This window comes from Oryctolagus cuniculus, chromosome 21, assembly GCF_964237555.1.
Source record: "Oryctolagus cuniculus chromosome 21, mOryCun1.1, whole genome shotgun sequence".
Classification (NCBI taxonomy): domain Eukaryota; kingdom Metazoa; phylum Chordata; class Mammalia; order Lagomorpha; family Leporidae; genus Oryctolagus; species Oryctolagus cuniculus.
The window spans coordinates 12,727,688-12,742,342 of NC_091452.1; the positions used below are offsets into that span (position 1 = coordinate 12,727,688).

Sequence of the window (14,655 nt, forward strand, 5' to 3'; positions counted from 1 at the left end):
CTCCTTTAAATGTATTTCAATGTGGATACTATCTAATAAATAGAAAACAGCAAAACAGCTTAAACTATGCCAAGATTATCTAGAGAAAAATCATTTAAATGACACTTCATCTTGAAAAGGTTTACACTTTCCTTCCTCAGACAGTCATTCCACAAGTATTTACCCACTGGTGTACTATCAGTGACAGAAAATAAATCTTCAGGAGGATTGGCAGAAAGTCTTAACTCCCCCAAAGCTAGCAAAGCTGAAAATAAAAGCAATTTTTAAAAGCAAAATATTTTGCATATGGCATTATATTAAATAGGGGGGAAAGAAGCTACTAATGACAGATTTGTGAACGTTCTGACCTTCACTTTACTGTTGTATACACACAATCTTTTTCTACACAGACACTTCACCTTTATCCAATTTTTATCTTATTTTTTTATTTTCATTTTTTTGAATCAAGCCAGTTCTGCTGCATGATTAACTATAAACTGCAGGGTATTATTCCATGACAATACCCTGGCAACCAGCTCATATTCAGTTACACCATTACAGCACACACACACAGAAAAAAAGAACTAATTGTGTGATCATGTGGATATTGTAGAAGCCCTTTAGTTCAGTCCTAGATGGGCCTCAAGAGGATAATGCGTTTTCTGTTGAACTCACTGCCAAATCACAATATGAAAGAGCCAGGATCAAAACAAGACCCAATTATACAAAGAGTGTATTTTATCAATGTCGGTTATAAGAAATAGGTATGTGGCTCAGTACTTGTAGAAAATTGTTCAAAAATATTTACATAGATGGAGCTTTAAAGAAAATTATCGAACACTTGCTAGCCATAATGATATTCAATGAGACTCTCTTCAGGTAGTACAGGACAGCAGCTCAGTCATGAGAGGCTTAAAGCAATAGAATGCAACTGTCTGATTCTCTGCTACTTAAAACAGACTTCTACATGGTTTGGAGCTTTGAGAGACAAAAAAGCACATTCATGCATTATTTCTTCCATTAACATATTTTTTAGAAAGACTTCTAAAATCACAGCTCTGAATGATATTCATGGCTAAGTATATGATATTCTGATTTCCACTTGCTCAAGCATCATAAAACAAAGCCAAAGAGAAATCATCTGGAAATATTTTTTCAAGCGATTATTCAGAGAGTTAAGCACAGAGATCTATAAATCAGTTTAGCCTACTAAACTTTAAACAGGCCCACAGATCATGTAACAACCAAATGCTAACCTTAGCAACCACCTCTTGCTTAACCCAGTAGTTATCCCATTCTTTAGCTTTATTTGTTTTTTCCATATCTGGGCCTATCAAAATAGATCTATAAAAAGAAAAGAGTAGTTAAAAAAAAAAAAAAGACCTCTAATGACAGCTGATATGTAATTCTAGCTTTACAATTACTGTTCAGAAAGGTACTTCATAAAAACAGATGCTAACTCCTATCAATTCTAAATACTCAAATGTCATATTCATAACAAGTTTTTATGATTTCAACTTTATTCATGTTGTACGTCTTCTGTTATCAATGCAGTATGTACTTAATTCAGAGGATCTATGCTCACGCTGATGCTATCTGAATCAATATTTGCCAAGTGTCACAGAAAACACTGAAACCAAAAGGGTAAGTGCTCTGTCCAGAATTCTACAAGTCAGTACTATTTCTGTAAGTACAGGAGATAAATTTGACAAAAACAGAATTATAAGTTATAATTTAATATATATAATATAAAATATATATAATATAAAAATAACTATAAAGTTATTTTTCTCATTTAATATGACATGATCACACAGTTTGTTATATATGGCCCCCCCAACTAAAAATCAATTTTACAAGGTACAAAATATGGGTTTGAGTGTCAGTATTACTGATGACATGATTAAGTTACAGACTTCTTAAGCTTCAATCTCTCTCAGGGTATGCTAAATTCAAAATCGAAATGAGAAAGGACATTCATTGCTGACGACCTACCAAAGTCCAACCCTCTGTCCTCCATCCGAAGAAAATACCAGCTTTGTCAGACAGCCCGTTTTTGGTTGTGTGTGTGTGTGTGTGTTTTTTTTTTTTTTTTTCCCCCAAATTTGACAGGGAGAGTTGTAGATAGTGAGAGAGAGGGACAAAGAGAAAGGCCTTCCTTCCGTTAGTTCACTCCCCAAATGGCCGCCATGGCCGGAGCTGCGACAATCCGAAGCCAGGAGCCAGGTGCCTCTTCCTGGTCTCCCATGCGGGTGCAGGGGCCCATCCTCCATTGCCCTCCTGGGCCACAGCTGGACTGGAAGAGGAGCAACCAGAACTAGAATCCGGCACCCATATGGGATTTTGGCACCGCAGGTGGATTAACCAAGTGAGCCACGGCGCGCCAGCCCCAGACAGCCTTTTTAATTTCATTTCCTACATAGAGTACTTTAACAACTTCTCCAGTTTTTCACATTCAATTCTTACATCAACCTCTCTAAACAAAGAAACTATTTTACTGGGCAAAAAAAGTCTTTATGCCACCTTAATATGTAACAACCTCTTTTCTACCATGAAGTTTTATATTCAAGGATAAGCTTTTGAAATAAAATACACACAAACCAGGGGATGGAAGTGAGGCAGAGGGGTGGTTGGACTTGGCTATTCTTAAAATTACTCTCAGGTACAATGCATTCATCACTAAAATTAGATTTAAAAAAAGAGCAACATACCAAATAAGTTTATCTAGTATTAAGCCAATTTTCAACCTAACTTGTTTCAATGGTGACTATCTTACTTCATTGAAGGAATTTTCAGATTTACTTTAAACTTTGAATTGATATCAATGCAAACAGACAATAAATGCCCATACTTCCATTAAACCAACCCCCCATCAATTGATTAGATTTAACTATTCCCTAAAGCACCAATCTTTATATTTTTTAACAATTGTTTAATTTTTATATTATTAGAACATAAGCCCTTTATATGCTATTTCACCACAATCTCAGTATAAATGTCTCATTTTTCATACAAAAAACTAATTACATGGTTCAGTGAGTTGCCTGTGGTAACACATCGATTTTATTTACATTCGAAGTTGGACTTGAGCCCGTTCTCCCAATTTCAAGAACACTTAGCTTAATAATTCTATCAAATTCATTATATCTTATTCTATTCTTCATTTGAAAGAATTTCGAAGTCACTTTGATCTTACCATTATTTTATGATATAAATTACTTCCCAAAGTGTTCATATGGATTATTTTTTCTCTTAGAATGTAATCATTAAGCCTAATACTTATGTTGTATGCACTAGAATCATTTAGATACTCATTATACAATAAAACTTACTATTTTATCTTAGATAAACTAATTCTTTTTAAACACAAAAAAATAGAATTATTATTAAAAGAGCCACAAAATTTATTTAAGACTTGAATAATACAGACATCAATGAGATCAACGTAGACTTACTTTATAAACTACCTAGAACTACCTATCAACTTGCACTGGCCATGTGTTTTTCCTGAAAGTGCTCGCTTCTCATGAGATACAAATACATTTTTCTATTATCATCTACAAAATAACGACAAATGTGAAAGATAACATGAAAAATTTACCTTTCAGGTACATGTTAACAATCTCAAAATTAATTCTAAAATAACTGTTGATACATAAAACAATACTAGTCTAGGATGCTACCAAATGACACCACTTGTTTTCAAAATCACCAGAATTCTATAGCTAAAAATGAATCCAGAGAATATATAAGAATTTTTTCCTAATTCAGTCAGAGATTAATTTCAGTGATTCACAAATTCATCACTAATAATGAAAAGAGATATAAAACCAGGGTAAAAAAAAAAGTTCAGGAAGAAATTTTCAAACTGAATGACATCTTGCCTAGAGATAATTCCATTCCTGTCAATTTTGTGAATCACTACTTTCCCAGAAAACACTTGTTTCATTTAACTTAGAATAATCCAATTGGGGCCAGCACTGTGGCACACTCAGTTAATCCTCCGCCTGCGGCACTTGCATCCCATATGGGCGCCGGTTCTGTCCTGGTTGCTCCTCTTCCAGTCCAGCTCTCTGCTGTGGCCCAGGAGGGCAGTGGAGGATGGCCCAAGTGCTTGGGCCCTGCACCCGCATGGGAGACCAGGAGGAAGCACCTGGCTCCTGGCTGTGGATCAGCACAGCACCGGCCATAGCGGCCATTTGGGAGGTGAACCAATGGAAGGAAGATCTTAAAAAAAATTTTAATTAATTTGAGAAAGAGTTCCCATCTGCTGGTTCACTCCTTAAATGCCTGCAAATGATTGGGGCTGGGTGAGGCTGAAGCCAGGAGCTGGAAACTCAATCCAGTCTCCCATGAGGACGGCAGGGGTGCAGTTATTTACTTGAGGCGTCTCTTGACACCTCAAAGGGTCTGCATTAGCAGGAAGCAGGAATCCAGGAGAAGCCACCTGAACCTAAGCACTCCAATATGGGATACGGGCGTGTGGATGTCACAGATGGCATCTTAACCGTTAGAACAAATGCCCACCCCAAGACTACATTCTTAAATCACAGCAGAGGTCACGAGAAGAAGGGGTGAAAAACACTGAAGAACTAGCAAAGAGGAATTATGATGGCAAAATCAAACTCGGAAACCTAATAGCCCCTGTGCTTAGCATACTACAAAGAGAAGTGTTGACACTGAGTTTTCTAAAGTGAGAGACAATAAAGTATATAGGAATATACATATTATCTTAAAGTCTGTGAACTTTCAAGTTGATTTTTTAAAAATTTGATTAGCCATAATTTTAATCAGTACTATAAATTGGGGTTTTTTTTTTTTTTAAAGATTTTATTTATTTGACAGGTAGAGATACAGACAGTGAGACAGAGAGAGACAGAGAGAAAGGTCTTCCTTCCGTGGGTTCATTCCCAAATGGCCACTACGGCCGGAGCTGTGCTGATCTGAAGCCAGGAGCCAGGTGCTTCTTCAGGATCTCCCATGCAGGTGCAGGGGCCCAAGCACTTGGGCCATCTTCTACTGCTTTCCCAAGACACAGCAGAGAGCTGGATCAGAAGAGGAGCAGCCGGGACTCGAACCAGCGCTCATATGGGATGCCGAAGTTTCAGGCCAGGGTTTTAACCTGCTGTGCCACAGTGCCAGCCCCTGAATTTGATCTTTTAACTGCTTTTATAAAAGCAAATGATTCAGAAAGTTTTCTGTTGGATTAAAATATGTTCAAAATAGGGCATTCACACAGTTTTAAAGTTTTGCCGATATTTACTTGGGAATTACAAAAGGAAAGGCTATCTTTACTCTGGAGATGGCTTAACCAAATTTAGTATCAATACCAGGACAATGTGATATGGTGTGACTCTCATGGGATGAAAGGGGAAGTACATCATCATCTATTCAATACTCTTACCAAAAATGCTTAACTCGACTATACTCAGGAGGAAACAATTTAAAAAATTCAGAAATAAATTATTATTATTATTATTATTATTATTATTATTATTATTATTATTTTGGCCTAAAGGGGTAACTCACTGCTTGGGATGGAATCCTGTGCACACTAGCTTTCTCCTAATGTTCTTGGGAGGCAGATGGCAGCCTAAGTTCCTGTCACCCATAAAGGAGACCCAGAAGGAGTTTCTAGCTTCTGGCTTTGCCCTGGCACAGCCCCAGCTATTGTGGACATTTAGGGAATGAACCAGCAGATGGAACATTTATCTTTCTGTCTCTCTATGTCACTCTTTCAGATTAATAATAAATCTTTTTTAAAATCTGAAAGAATTTACAAGGCACTGAACTACTCCTTTAAATATCAGTATCATTAAAGAACAACAACAAAATGAAATCTTGAGTTATATTCTAATTAGAGGAGATCAAAAAGACAAGAAATCCAAAAGCAAATTGTGCTCCTTGACTGGATCCCGGGTCAGAGGGAAGGGAAGCTCTAAAAGGCACTACTGAGACAACTGGGGAAATGTGAATGTGTACTAAGCAAAAGGTAACAAATCAAGGTGAAATTCCTCAATATCATGACTGGTTATTATGCTTATGTAGGAACATGTTCTACAGTCTTACAGAATTTATATGTATTTAGGAGAAAAAGTTCAAGAAATCTGAAAATTACTCTCAAATGGCTTAGCTTAAAAATACATACATAAACATTTTTCAAAATAAAAAGAGTGAGGAAGTCAAGTTCTTCCTTGGAAATATCCAAAGATTACATCAATACCACCATAGGGATTATAATTTATAGATATAGATTATAATACTAAGAAACTGGCTACTCATTCTCATCTCTCAGTCTTCGTATACCCTTAAAATGCTCACTTCTTTTTCCAGAGGTTCACTATTAGTTCAATGGTATGAACAACATTAGTGGTATCTCAAATTATCTGACACTATTCACTGTCAGAATACCAAATCCATCTTCCTTTGCTCCTTAGGGTTTTATACTATTTTCACAGGAATCCCCACCTCTGGGCATGGTTACAGCAGTCTTAGAAATGGAGAGGGAAAGCAATTATTTACAATTACTGATGTTTCCAAATATACAATCGAGGGTAACAGCTATCAAACTGACAATAAAGCCAATTCTTAAGACTTCTGATAGTGGTATTGGGAAAATCATACTTAGAGGTGTACAATGTATTCTTATTATAATTTATATTTGATCTGGCAAACAGATAAATTTTTAAATTACAGATGGTGTATTTTTTATGGATCAAAGTAAACTGGATTTTTCCCTTGGGAACTTAAAACCAAAGAAAATAATGCTTTACTTGAAGAGGTTTCGATCTCTTCCCATTACCAAAACATTTAAAACTTTACACAAATTGATTCTGAGAATGCAATGTTGAGCACTCCGTGAGAACCACATCCTAAGGTTTCCTTCCCTGGCTCAACACTCATGCACATACCAAGGTTCCATCTTCTGGGCCAGGATTCTTAATGCTTTGGGACAAGCAACTGGCAGTATCTAGAGATTTTGCTTCCTCTCTATATTCTCCCAGGATTTCAAGATTGTGTGCCTTTCCCACCACTAACAGGCAGTGAAGCAGCAAGAAGCTTATCAAGTGATTTGTTTGTCAGAAGAGAAGTTAATTTAGGGGGCCAGCGCTGTGACATAGCACGTAAAGCCAAAGCCTCCAGTGCCAGCAATCCATATGGGCGCTGGTTCAAGTCCCTGCTGCTCCACTTCTGATCCAGCTCTCTGCTGTGGCCTGGGAAAGTAGAAGATGACCCAACTGCTTGGACCCCTGCACCCATGTGGGAGAACCAGAAAAGGTCCTGGCTCCTGGCTTTGGATTGGCACAGCTCCAGCCATTGTGGCCAACTGGGGAGTAAATGAGAGGATGGAAGACCTCTCTCTCTCTGCCTCTCCTTCTCTCTCTAACTCTTTCAAATAAATAAATAAAAATCTTAAAAAAAAAAAAAAAAGTTAATTCAGGGGGCCGGTGCTGTGACATAGCGGGCAATGTCGAAGCCTCCAGTGCCAGCATCCCATATAGGCACCAGTTCAAGTCCCTGTTGCTCCACTTCCGATACAGCTCTCTGCTATGGCCTGGGAAAGCAGCAGAAGATGGCCTAAGCGTTTGGGCCCCTGCACCCACGTGGAAAGCCTGGACAAAGCTCCTGGCTGCTGGTTTCAGATGGGCCCAGCTCCAGCCATTGCGGCCATCTGGGGAGTAAACCACAGATGGAAGACCCTATCTCTCTGCCTCTGCCTGTCCATAACTCTGTCTTTCAAATAAAGTTTTAATAATAATAAAAAAAGTTAATTTAACACAGTTTAAATCTCTAACATTCAAACTGAAAATATGGAAAAGAATTTAGTCTGTCAAAAGAGCAATGATAATAAAATACAACTGAGGTGGGAAATGGGAGTAAGTGGATGACTTAGTACTTTAAGTTAGGATAGACATGTCCCACATCAGAGTACAAAGGTTTGACTCCTGGCTCTTGTTCCTGATTCCAGCTTCCTGCTAACACAGACCAGGGGATGGCTCAAGTAGTTGGGTTTCTGCCACCAATGCAGGAGACCTAGATTGAATTCCCAGTTCCCAGCTTTGGTTCAGCCAAAAACCCAGGCCTGGCTTTTGTGGGCACATGAAAAGTAAACTAGGAGATGAGAAGGCTGTTTTGCCCTCTGTCTCTCAAATAAGTACAAGTCAAAAATAAACAATAGTCAAAACTGGGACTTAATGTAAAGTTTAGTACACAATCATTAGTGGTTTTATTTTTTTATTATCATTAGTGGTTTTAATATAAATAAATCTGTATACTAAGCTAAAACAGAATGTTTAACTTCATATTCCAATTCAGAATAAAATAATTTATGACAATAATAATTTATGACAATATTATGCTCATATCAATCTTATATATTACTGTTAAATTAATCTTGCATTTCACCCTGATAAGAAACATGTAATTCCTCAAAATTATCAAATTAAGACCAAATTCCTCATCCTTGCAACAGTATACTCCATGCCATTATCACCTACCTTTTTACTTTTTTGTTTAGTTTGCCCTAACTATAACTACTTCATTTACAACCTCAGCTCTAGACAACCTGTTCTGTCACAATTCATTCACTGCCTTTGTACAAACTACTCACCTCCCTGCAACAAGCTCCATGTCAGCCTAGATAACTTCCTCTAGGTTGTGTAAGATGCATCAGCTCTCAGCCCCCCATCATCTCCCCTCCCTTTATTCCCCAGGGCTGAATCTAATGCTTCTTCAGGAGCCCATAAATCAAATAACTTACAACACTTATCCTTTTGCATCAAAATTATAAAGTAGTTACCTCCTTAATGAGATCACAAGCTCTAAGAATAAAGACTCATTTTACGTATCCAAGACTGATCACACTGTTCCTGTTTCAAGTTCATAAGACACTGATGGAACCAATGTCCTGGAACCGAATGTCTGCCTATTTGGAAAGCAATCAATCTACTACACTGCTCATACACTACTACAGCATTCTTGGCATCACACGTATTTCTATATTTGTACTTTTTTAAGATTTATTTATTTGAAAGGCAGAGTTAGAGAGAGGGGGAGAGAGACACAGAGAGAGACAGAGATTCTCCATTTGACGGTTCACTCCCCAAATGGCCATAATGGCCAGGCCAAAGCCAACAGCTAAGAGTTACATCCAGGTCTCCCACGGGGGTAAAAGGGACCCAAGCACTCATGCCATCTTCTGCTCCTTTACCAGGTACACCAGAAGGGAGCTGGATCAAAAGAAGAGCAGCAGGGTCTTGTACCAGTGCTCACAGGGGACATCAGTGTCACAGGCAGCAGCTTAACCTGCTGCATCACAACACTGGCCCCTATGTGCTTGTCTCACACCCTTTTTTGACCACAACAAGAGTAAATTACACCAAATCTCTACATATGTGAATACATATGGACACAAGGATAGACAGACACGCACCTGTAATGAACATATACACACATTCAGCATGTGTCCTGCTTTGACTTTACTACTGGGAGAGGGCTATAAGGTTACATCTCTACCTTAGAGGACTCTAACAGTGGTACTGACTTCTTCATAATGCAATTTAAGGTTTGCTATGAAGCAGTTTATAGTATAAATCTAGACACATTTCATATGAGCAGAGGTAACTTCATGGCTCCAATATTTTATTATTCCCAGTTATTCCACCCAAACACTAAAACTCATAGGCATAATTATTTCAAATGAGAAGTACACTTTTAAAAAAAGAGATACATGACAGCCACAGTGAGCACTAAAGTTCTGTTGCACAGAATTGTTTAAGAGACGCCAAAATGTTCTATTTTGATGTGTAAGTTAACTGCAGCAATAGCTACAATTATACACTAACTGCTACAAGTGCTACTCCATATGTGCTATTAATTTTTAATACCATAATCCAGCTTCAAGAGAGGAAACTGAAACACCTAGAAACTAAATAATGCGGGGGCCGACACTGTGGCCTAGCAGGTCAAGCCGCCATCTGCAGTGCCAGCATCCCACATGGGTGCCGGTTTGTATTCCGGCTGCTCCACTTCTGATCCAGCTCTCTGCTATGGCCTGGGAAAGCAGCAGAAGATGGCCCAAGTCCTTGGGCCCCTGCACCCGCATGGGAGACCCCGAAGAAGCTCCTGGCTTCAGATCAGTGCAGCTCCGGCCATTGCCTCTCTCTCTGTGTAACTTTTCAAACAAATACATAAATCTTTAAAAAAAAAAAAAAAAGGAAAGAAACTAAATAATGTGACCAAGGATACACACCTAGTAACCCTGTAGGCATTCAAACTCAAAGCAATCCAGAACCCAAGTGCTGAACCATTATGTCCTAAATAAAATAGCAATTTTGCACATAAGAACCCTAAAGTGTTTATCGAAGTAACAGAGACAGATAGTAAACATGTTAGTCTTCTCAGACTATTTCATGGATCGTTCAAACATTTAAATGAAAAGATTAATATTATAAAACTTCTGTGCAAGTCCTGTAGAATTTTTCATTTTATAGAGTACTTCCCACATTTAAATACAAGATGGTTGCTTTTGTATTATACTTTACTGCGGTGTTCTCAGTAGTGCACTACTTTGAATACATCATAAAAACAAATAGAAATGCCAAATAACATAATTTAAAAACATTTTAAGGAACAGTAAAATGTTCCTATAAAAAGCAAATGTTACAAATAATGGTACCATAACAGTTAATACTGAAGGAGGTTTTAGCTTAAGTAGTCCTTGCAAAATCGTTCTAATTCATTACGTAAAAAGATAAAAGGGTTAATCTTTGCTTTTTATACTATGAATAATTCTTTCATTTGCCACTTAATGGTACTATCGCGATAGTTTCTAAAATTTATTTCTATCTCCTATATTTTTAGTATAAAATAAATGTTTTATTTTTATGGAATGAACAATAGTTTTGATATGAAGTATTAAGGTTTGAATTGGTTCAAAGAAGTCATAATTATGAAATCTCCAGAGTATAAGCCAGGTGCTTTATGGGTAAGCTACCCTCAGAATTATCTAAGCACTCTTTCCAGCATGCTTACCTTAAGACTTGTTTCCTCTTGCATGTTTAAGTTTATGATTTAAATTTAAATTAGCTTAGGTTGGATATCTGATGTAAAGCCAACTAGCAAGATTCTACTAAAATTTATTTTACCCAAAATGAAATGATAAAATATTCAAGAATGAAACAGATTCCAAGATATCCTCAATATGTATGACTGCTAATTAGCATACTCCCTATACATCCCTCATTTTTTCATGATCATCTGTCCTATTTTCTCTCCTTTTAAACGAAGTTGTCTTTATGGCATTCAGTTTTCTCATTAAGTTTAATATTTCCTAATAGTAGGTTAAACCATTATTATTACTCTTTTCAACTTTTACCTACAAAAATGAACACTTGACATGACTAGATGTAATAATTTAAAATTCAACATATTCAAAAGAGCAGGTGCATTCAACAAAGTTTTAATTGTTCTGTCACTATAATATTTTGTTGGTGGCAAACAAAGGATAAACAGTTTATACTGTTTTCAAACTCAAAAGGCAAGAAAATTAAAACTGAAAGTAATCATTCTCATAACAAAATAATTACAATATATTGGTAACAAAATAATTACAATATATTGGTAAGCAAATAAAGCCTGAGTTACAAAATAGTGTATACCGATTTTATTAATATATAAAACCATCAAGTATTAAAACTCTTTTAGACATCAGGATTTTTGTTTCTTTGCTATCTTTATTATGTGGCTCTATTTTCTAAGTATGCCAGTCATTTAAAAAATAATTTTAAAAGTCAATCTTTACTTAATTCTTTACCAAAAAATATTTAAGGAATATTAAGGAATCTAACATTTACAACCTAAAGCAGCTTACTGTATTAAAAATACAGATTTCAGAACAAAATTACAAACCAATTTGTTAAGTATATTCTAGGTGGTATTTGTTAAACATTCTCATAAACAGAATCCAGATGTTCTAAAACTAATTTTACCTGAGTTAACTGCTAACTACATGAAATGGACTTCGAAATGAACGTAAGTTCTGAGATTTTGCTAATTTACTAGCTAAATCACTAACCTCAGCCAAAATGGGTTCCTACATTTATAAACCAAATACCCTGAAAATGTCAAGAGAAAGGCATAAGCTCAAAAGACCCATGGACCCTCCTGTGGTTTACTGCCCCCTGCTGCTGTGGCAGGAGATATCACAGGAGATAACAAACAGCTGCCAAGAAAAGCTGGGAAGGCGCTATCAAGCAGAAGTTGGCAAAAAAATCCTTTGGGCAAATTCAAAAGCTTGAACAGACCCTCCAATATACATTAGAGAGTTTTCCTCCTTCCTTTGAAAGACTAAAACATTTATAATACTATCTGAAAATTCTCAACTACAAAATAATAAAATGAAGCGTAGTCCAGAAATATATTAAAAAGTTGGCTCTAGAAAACTAATTCAGAAAGAGCTGATACTCTAACTAAAGGCTAGAATGTCTTCATTTAGGAAATATCCTTAACATATTTTATAGAAACACTTAGGTAAAGAGGTAAAAACTTTCATCAGAAATTCAAATACTAATAAAATATCCTCTGATCGTAAATCTATGGTAAGCAGAAGAAGCAATTGAAGCCAGGAGCCTGAAATCCATCCAGGTCTCCCATCTCAGTCTCCCATGTCATCATCCGCTGGCTCTCAGGATGCACTAGCAGGAAGCTGGATCAGAAGCTGCACAGCCAAGACCCAAGCCAGGCACTGATGTGAGATGCAGGTTTCCCCAGCAGCCACTTAACCCGCTGTGTAACACCTGCCCCCCAACTTAAATAATGAAACTCTCACACTCAGTTTCCAGTTAGCAGATGCAATCTATTGATGAAAATTAGTCCAACAATGGAGCCAATATTTCCCAGAATTATCAAATTATATAAAATCAGGAAAAAAGCAGGAGAAAATTAACTACACCGAATTCAGGTAAGACCTTTTATATTAACCTTTCTCAAAATATGATCCAATATCTTGTAATTCTATTCAATAAGAGTCACACAAAGTTTCTGTACCATTCTTTAGTTGTCCACCAAAGAGTTCAGCTGGCAATAAACCACAACAGCCACAGTCCAAGAAAAAACAATTCTGTTCCTGTCACTGTCCTGCTAAGTATTCACAATTCACTATCACTTAAAACAGTGGATGCGTCCACCCCCAACACTCCCAGGGGACACAATACTTTCCTTTAATAATGTGGTTTACAAGGTTCTGGCTCAGCATGGCTGGGAAAGAACAAGAAAATTTGAAACAGAGCACTAAGACTGAGGATGCTGCTTTGAGAGACACACCCCTGAAACACTTGGGATCTCTCTTAAGCAAGTCTTAATAACCTCTTCAGAATTCATCACTGTTCCAAAACAATATGATGCAAATAGTTTTTAATAAAAAACAAAATTCTTACCCTGCAGTTCATGATGTATTACACCCACTAGGTTGGGTTCATCTCCCCACCAGAATATCCATAACTCTTTGCAATCTGGTTTAACATCACGACGCCATACACACAGCAGGTTGGCTTGCAGACAGCGGATGAAACTCAACAGGATGGGATCATCTTGGGCTGGGGCTGAAATTATGGGTCCACAGTCCCCATGCCCTCCAAAATTGTACCTACGCCATTTGATTCCCGTGAGTTCAGCCTGGAAAAAGATAAAAGCATTGAAATAGTTTTGATTTTTCTTTTTACTAATAGGTTACCACAAACAGGATTCCATACAAAAAATCAAATTGGCTAAGATAAATATTTACAATGAATTTCACATCATAAGATTTCTTACAGTGAAGAGTGTATGACAATCCTTGATTTCTGGGAAGATTTATACAAAGTTCTTTAAATGTTAAAACCAAAACAAGCTGATAATCACTATTTACTGTCGAACCATTTTATTTCCCTATTAAACAAGTTTCCATTTTACTCCTTAATTGGCTGAAATTATATTTAGAAATTTAAAAGCTGGTACAGGTTGAAAATCACTAATCTGAAAATGCAAAATCAAAAATGCTCATAAAATCTGAATTTTAGTGCCTTTCAGATTTCCAAATTAAAGATACTCAATCAGTAAAGTCTATGCAAACATTCCAAAATCCAAAACATACTTTGGATCCCTAGCATTTTTTGATAAGGAATACTCAACCTGCAGAACTGAAATAATTTCATTCAAAGAATTTCTTCAATTTCTTTCCATCCAAAACCTACCATTTAAATCTTTTAACAAGGAAAGCAGTTAGCATGTGGTACCATACTGCTTTATCACAAAAGCTAAAAGGCTATTAAGGTAGAAGCTGCTAACAAAGCGGATGCAAAAGCTATCAGCAATTTATTTATGTTATTTAACATGCAGCACACAGAAAAGCTTTGTTTCTATAACAATTCCCTAATGAAGTTTTGTCTTGTTTTTTAAACACATTTTAAAATATCTTTAAACCTGCAGAGAACAGAAACTGTAACTTTGTTCTACTATATACATTTATATTTTAGGGTTTCTTAAATCTCAGATTTCAGGAACCTAACTTCAAAAGATGTTTCAACACATAGGAAAGCTGAATTTCTTAAGTGGCTATAAACTATAGCTGTATTCCAAAATTGAAATCAAAAGTGATTCCTAATTCTGTACCAAACTGCCCATGTGTCCTTTGCATTC

The 14,655-nt window shown here is 36.6% G+C and overlaps 1 protein-coding gene across 5 annotated transcripts in view; it reads right to left on the minus strand.

Annotated features, from left to right (window-relative positions):
* Window positions 1-14,655, minus strand: part of MED13L (mediator complex subunit 13L) — a 322,472-nt gene that overhangs the window by 267,416 nt on the left and 40,401 nt on the right. For 4 of the 5 annotated variants that reach the window (XR_007911907.2, XM_051826600.2, XM_051826599.2 and 1 more), the window contains exon 2: window positions 13,416-13,653. Coding sequence is in view for 3 of the 5 variants with exons in the window: in XM_051826600.2 (XP_051682560.1) it covers window positions 13,416-13,653 (238 nt within the window). In the remaining 2 variants the exon portion in view is untranslated. Of the gene's footprint in view, window positions 1-13,415; window positions 13,654-14,655 lie in introns of those variants that run through there. The other variant, XM_070065972.1, reaches the window with a different exon arrangement.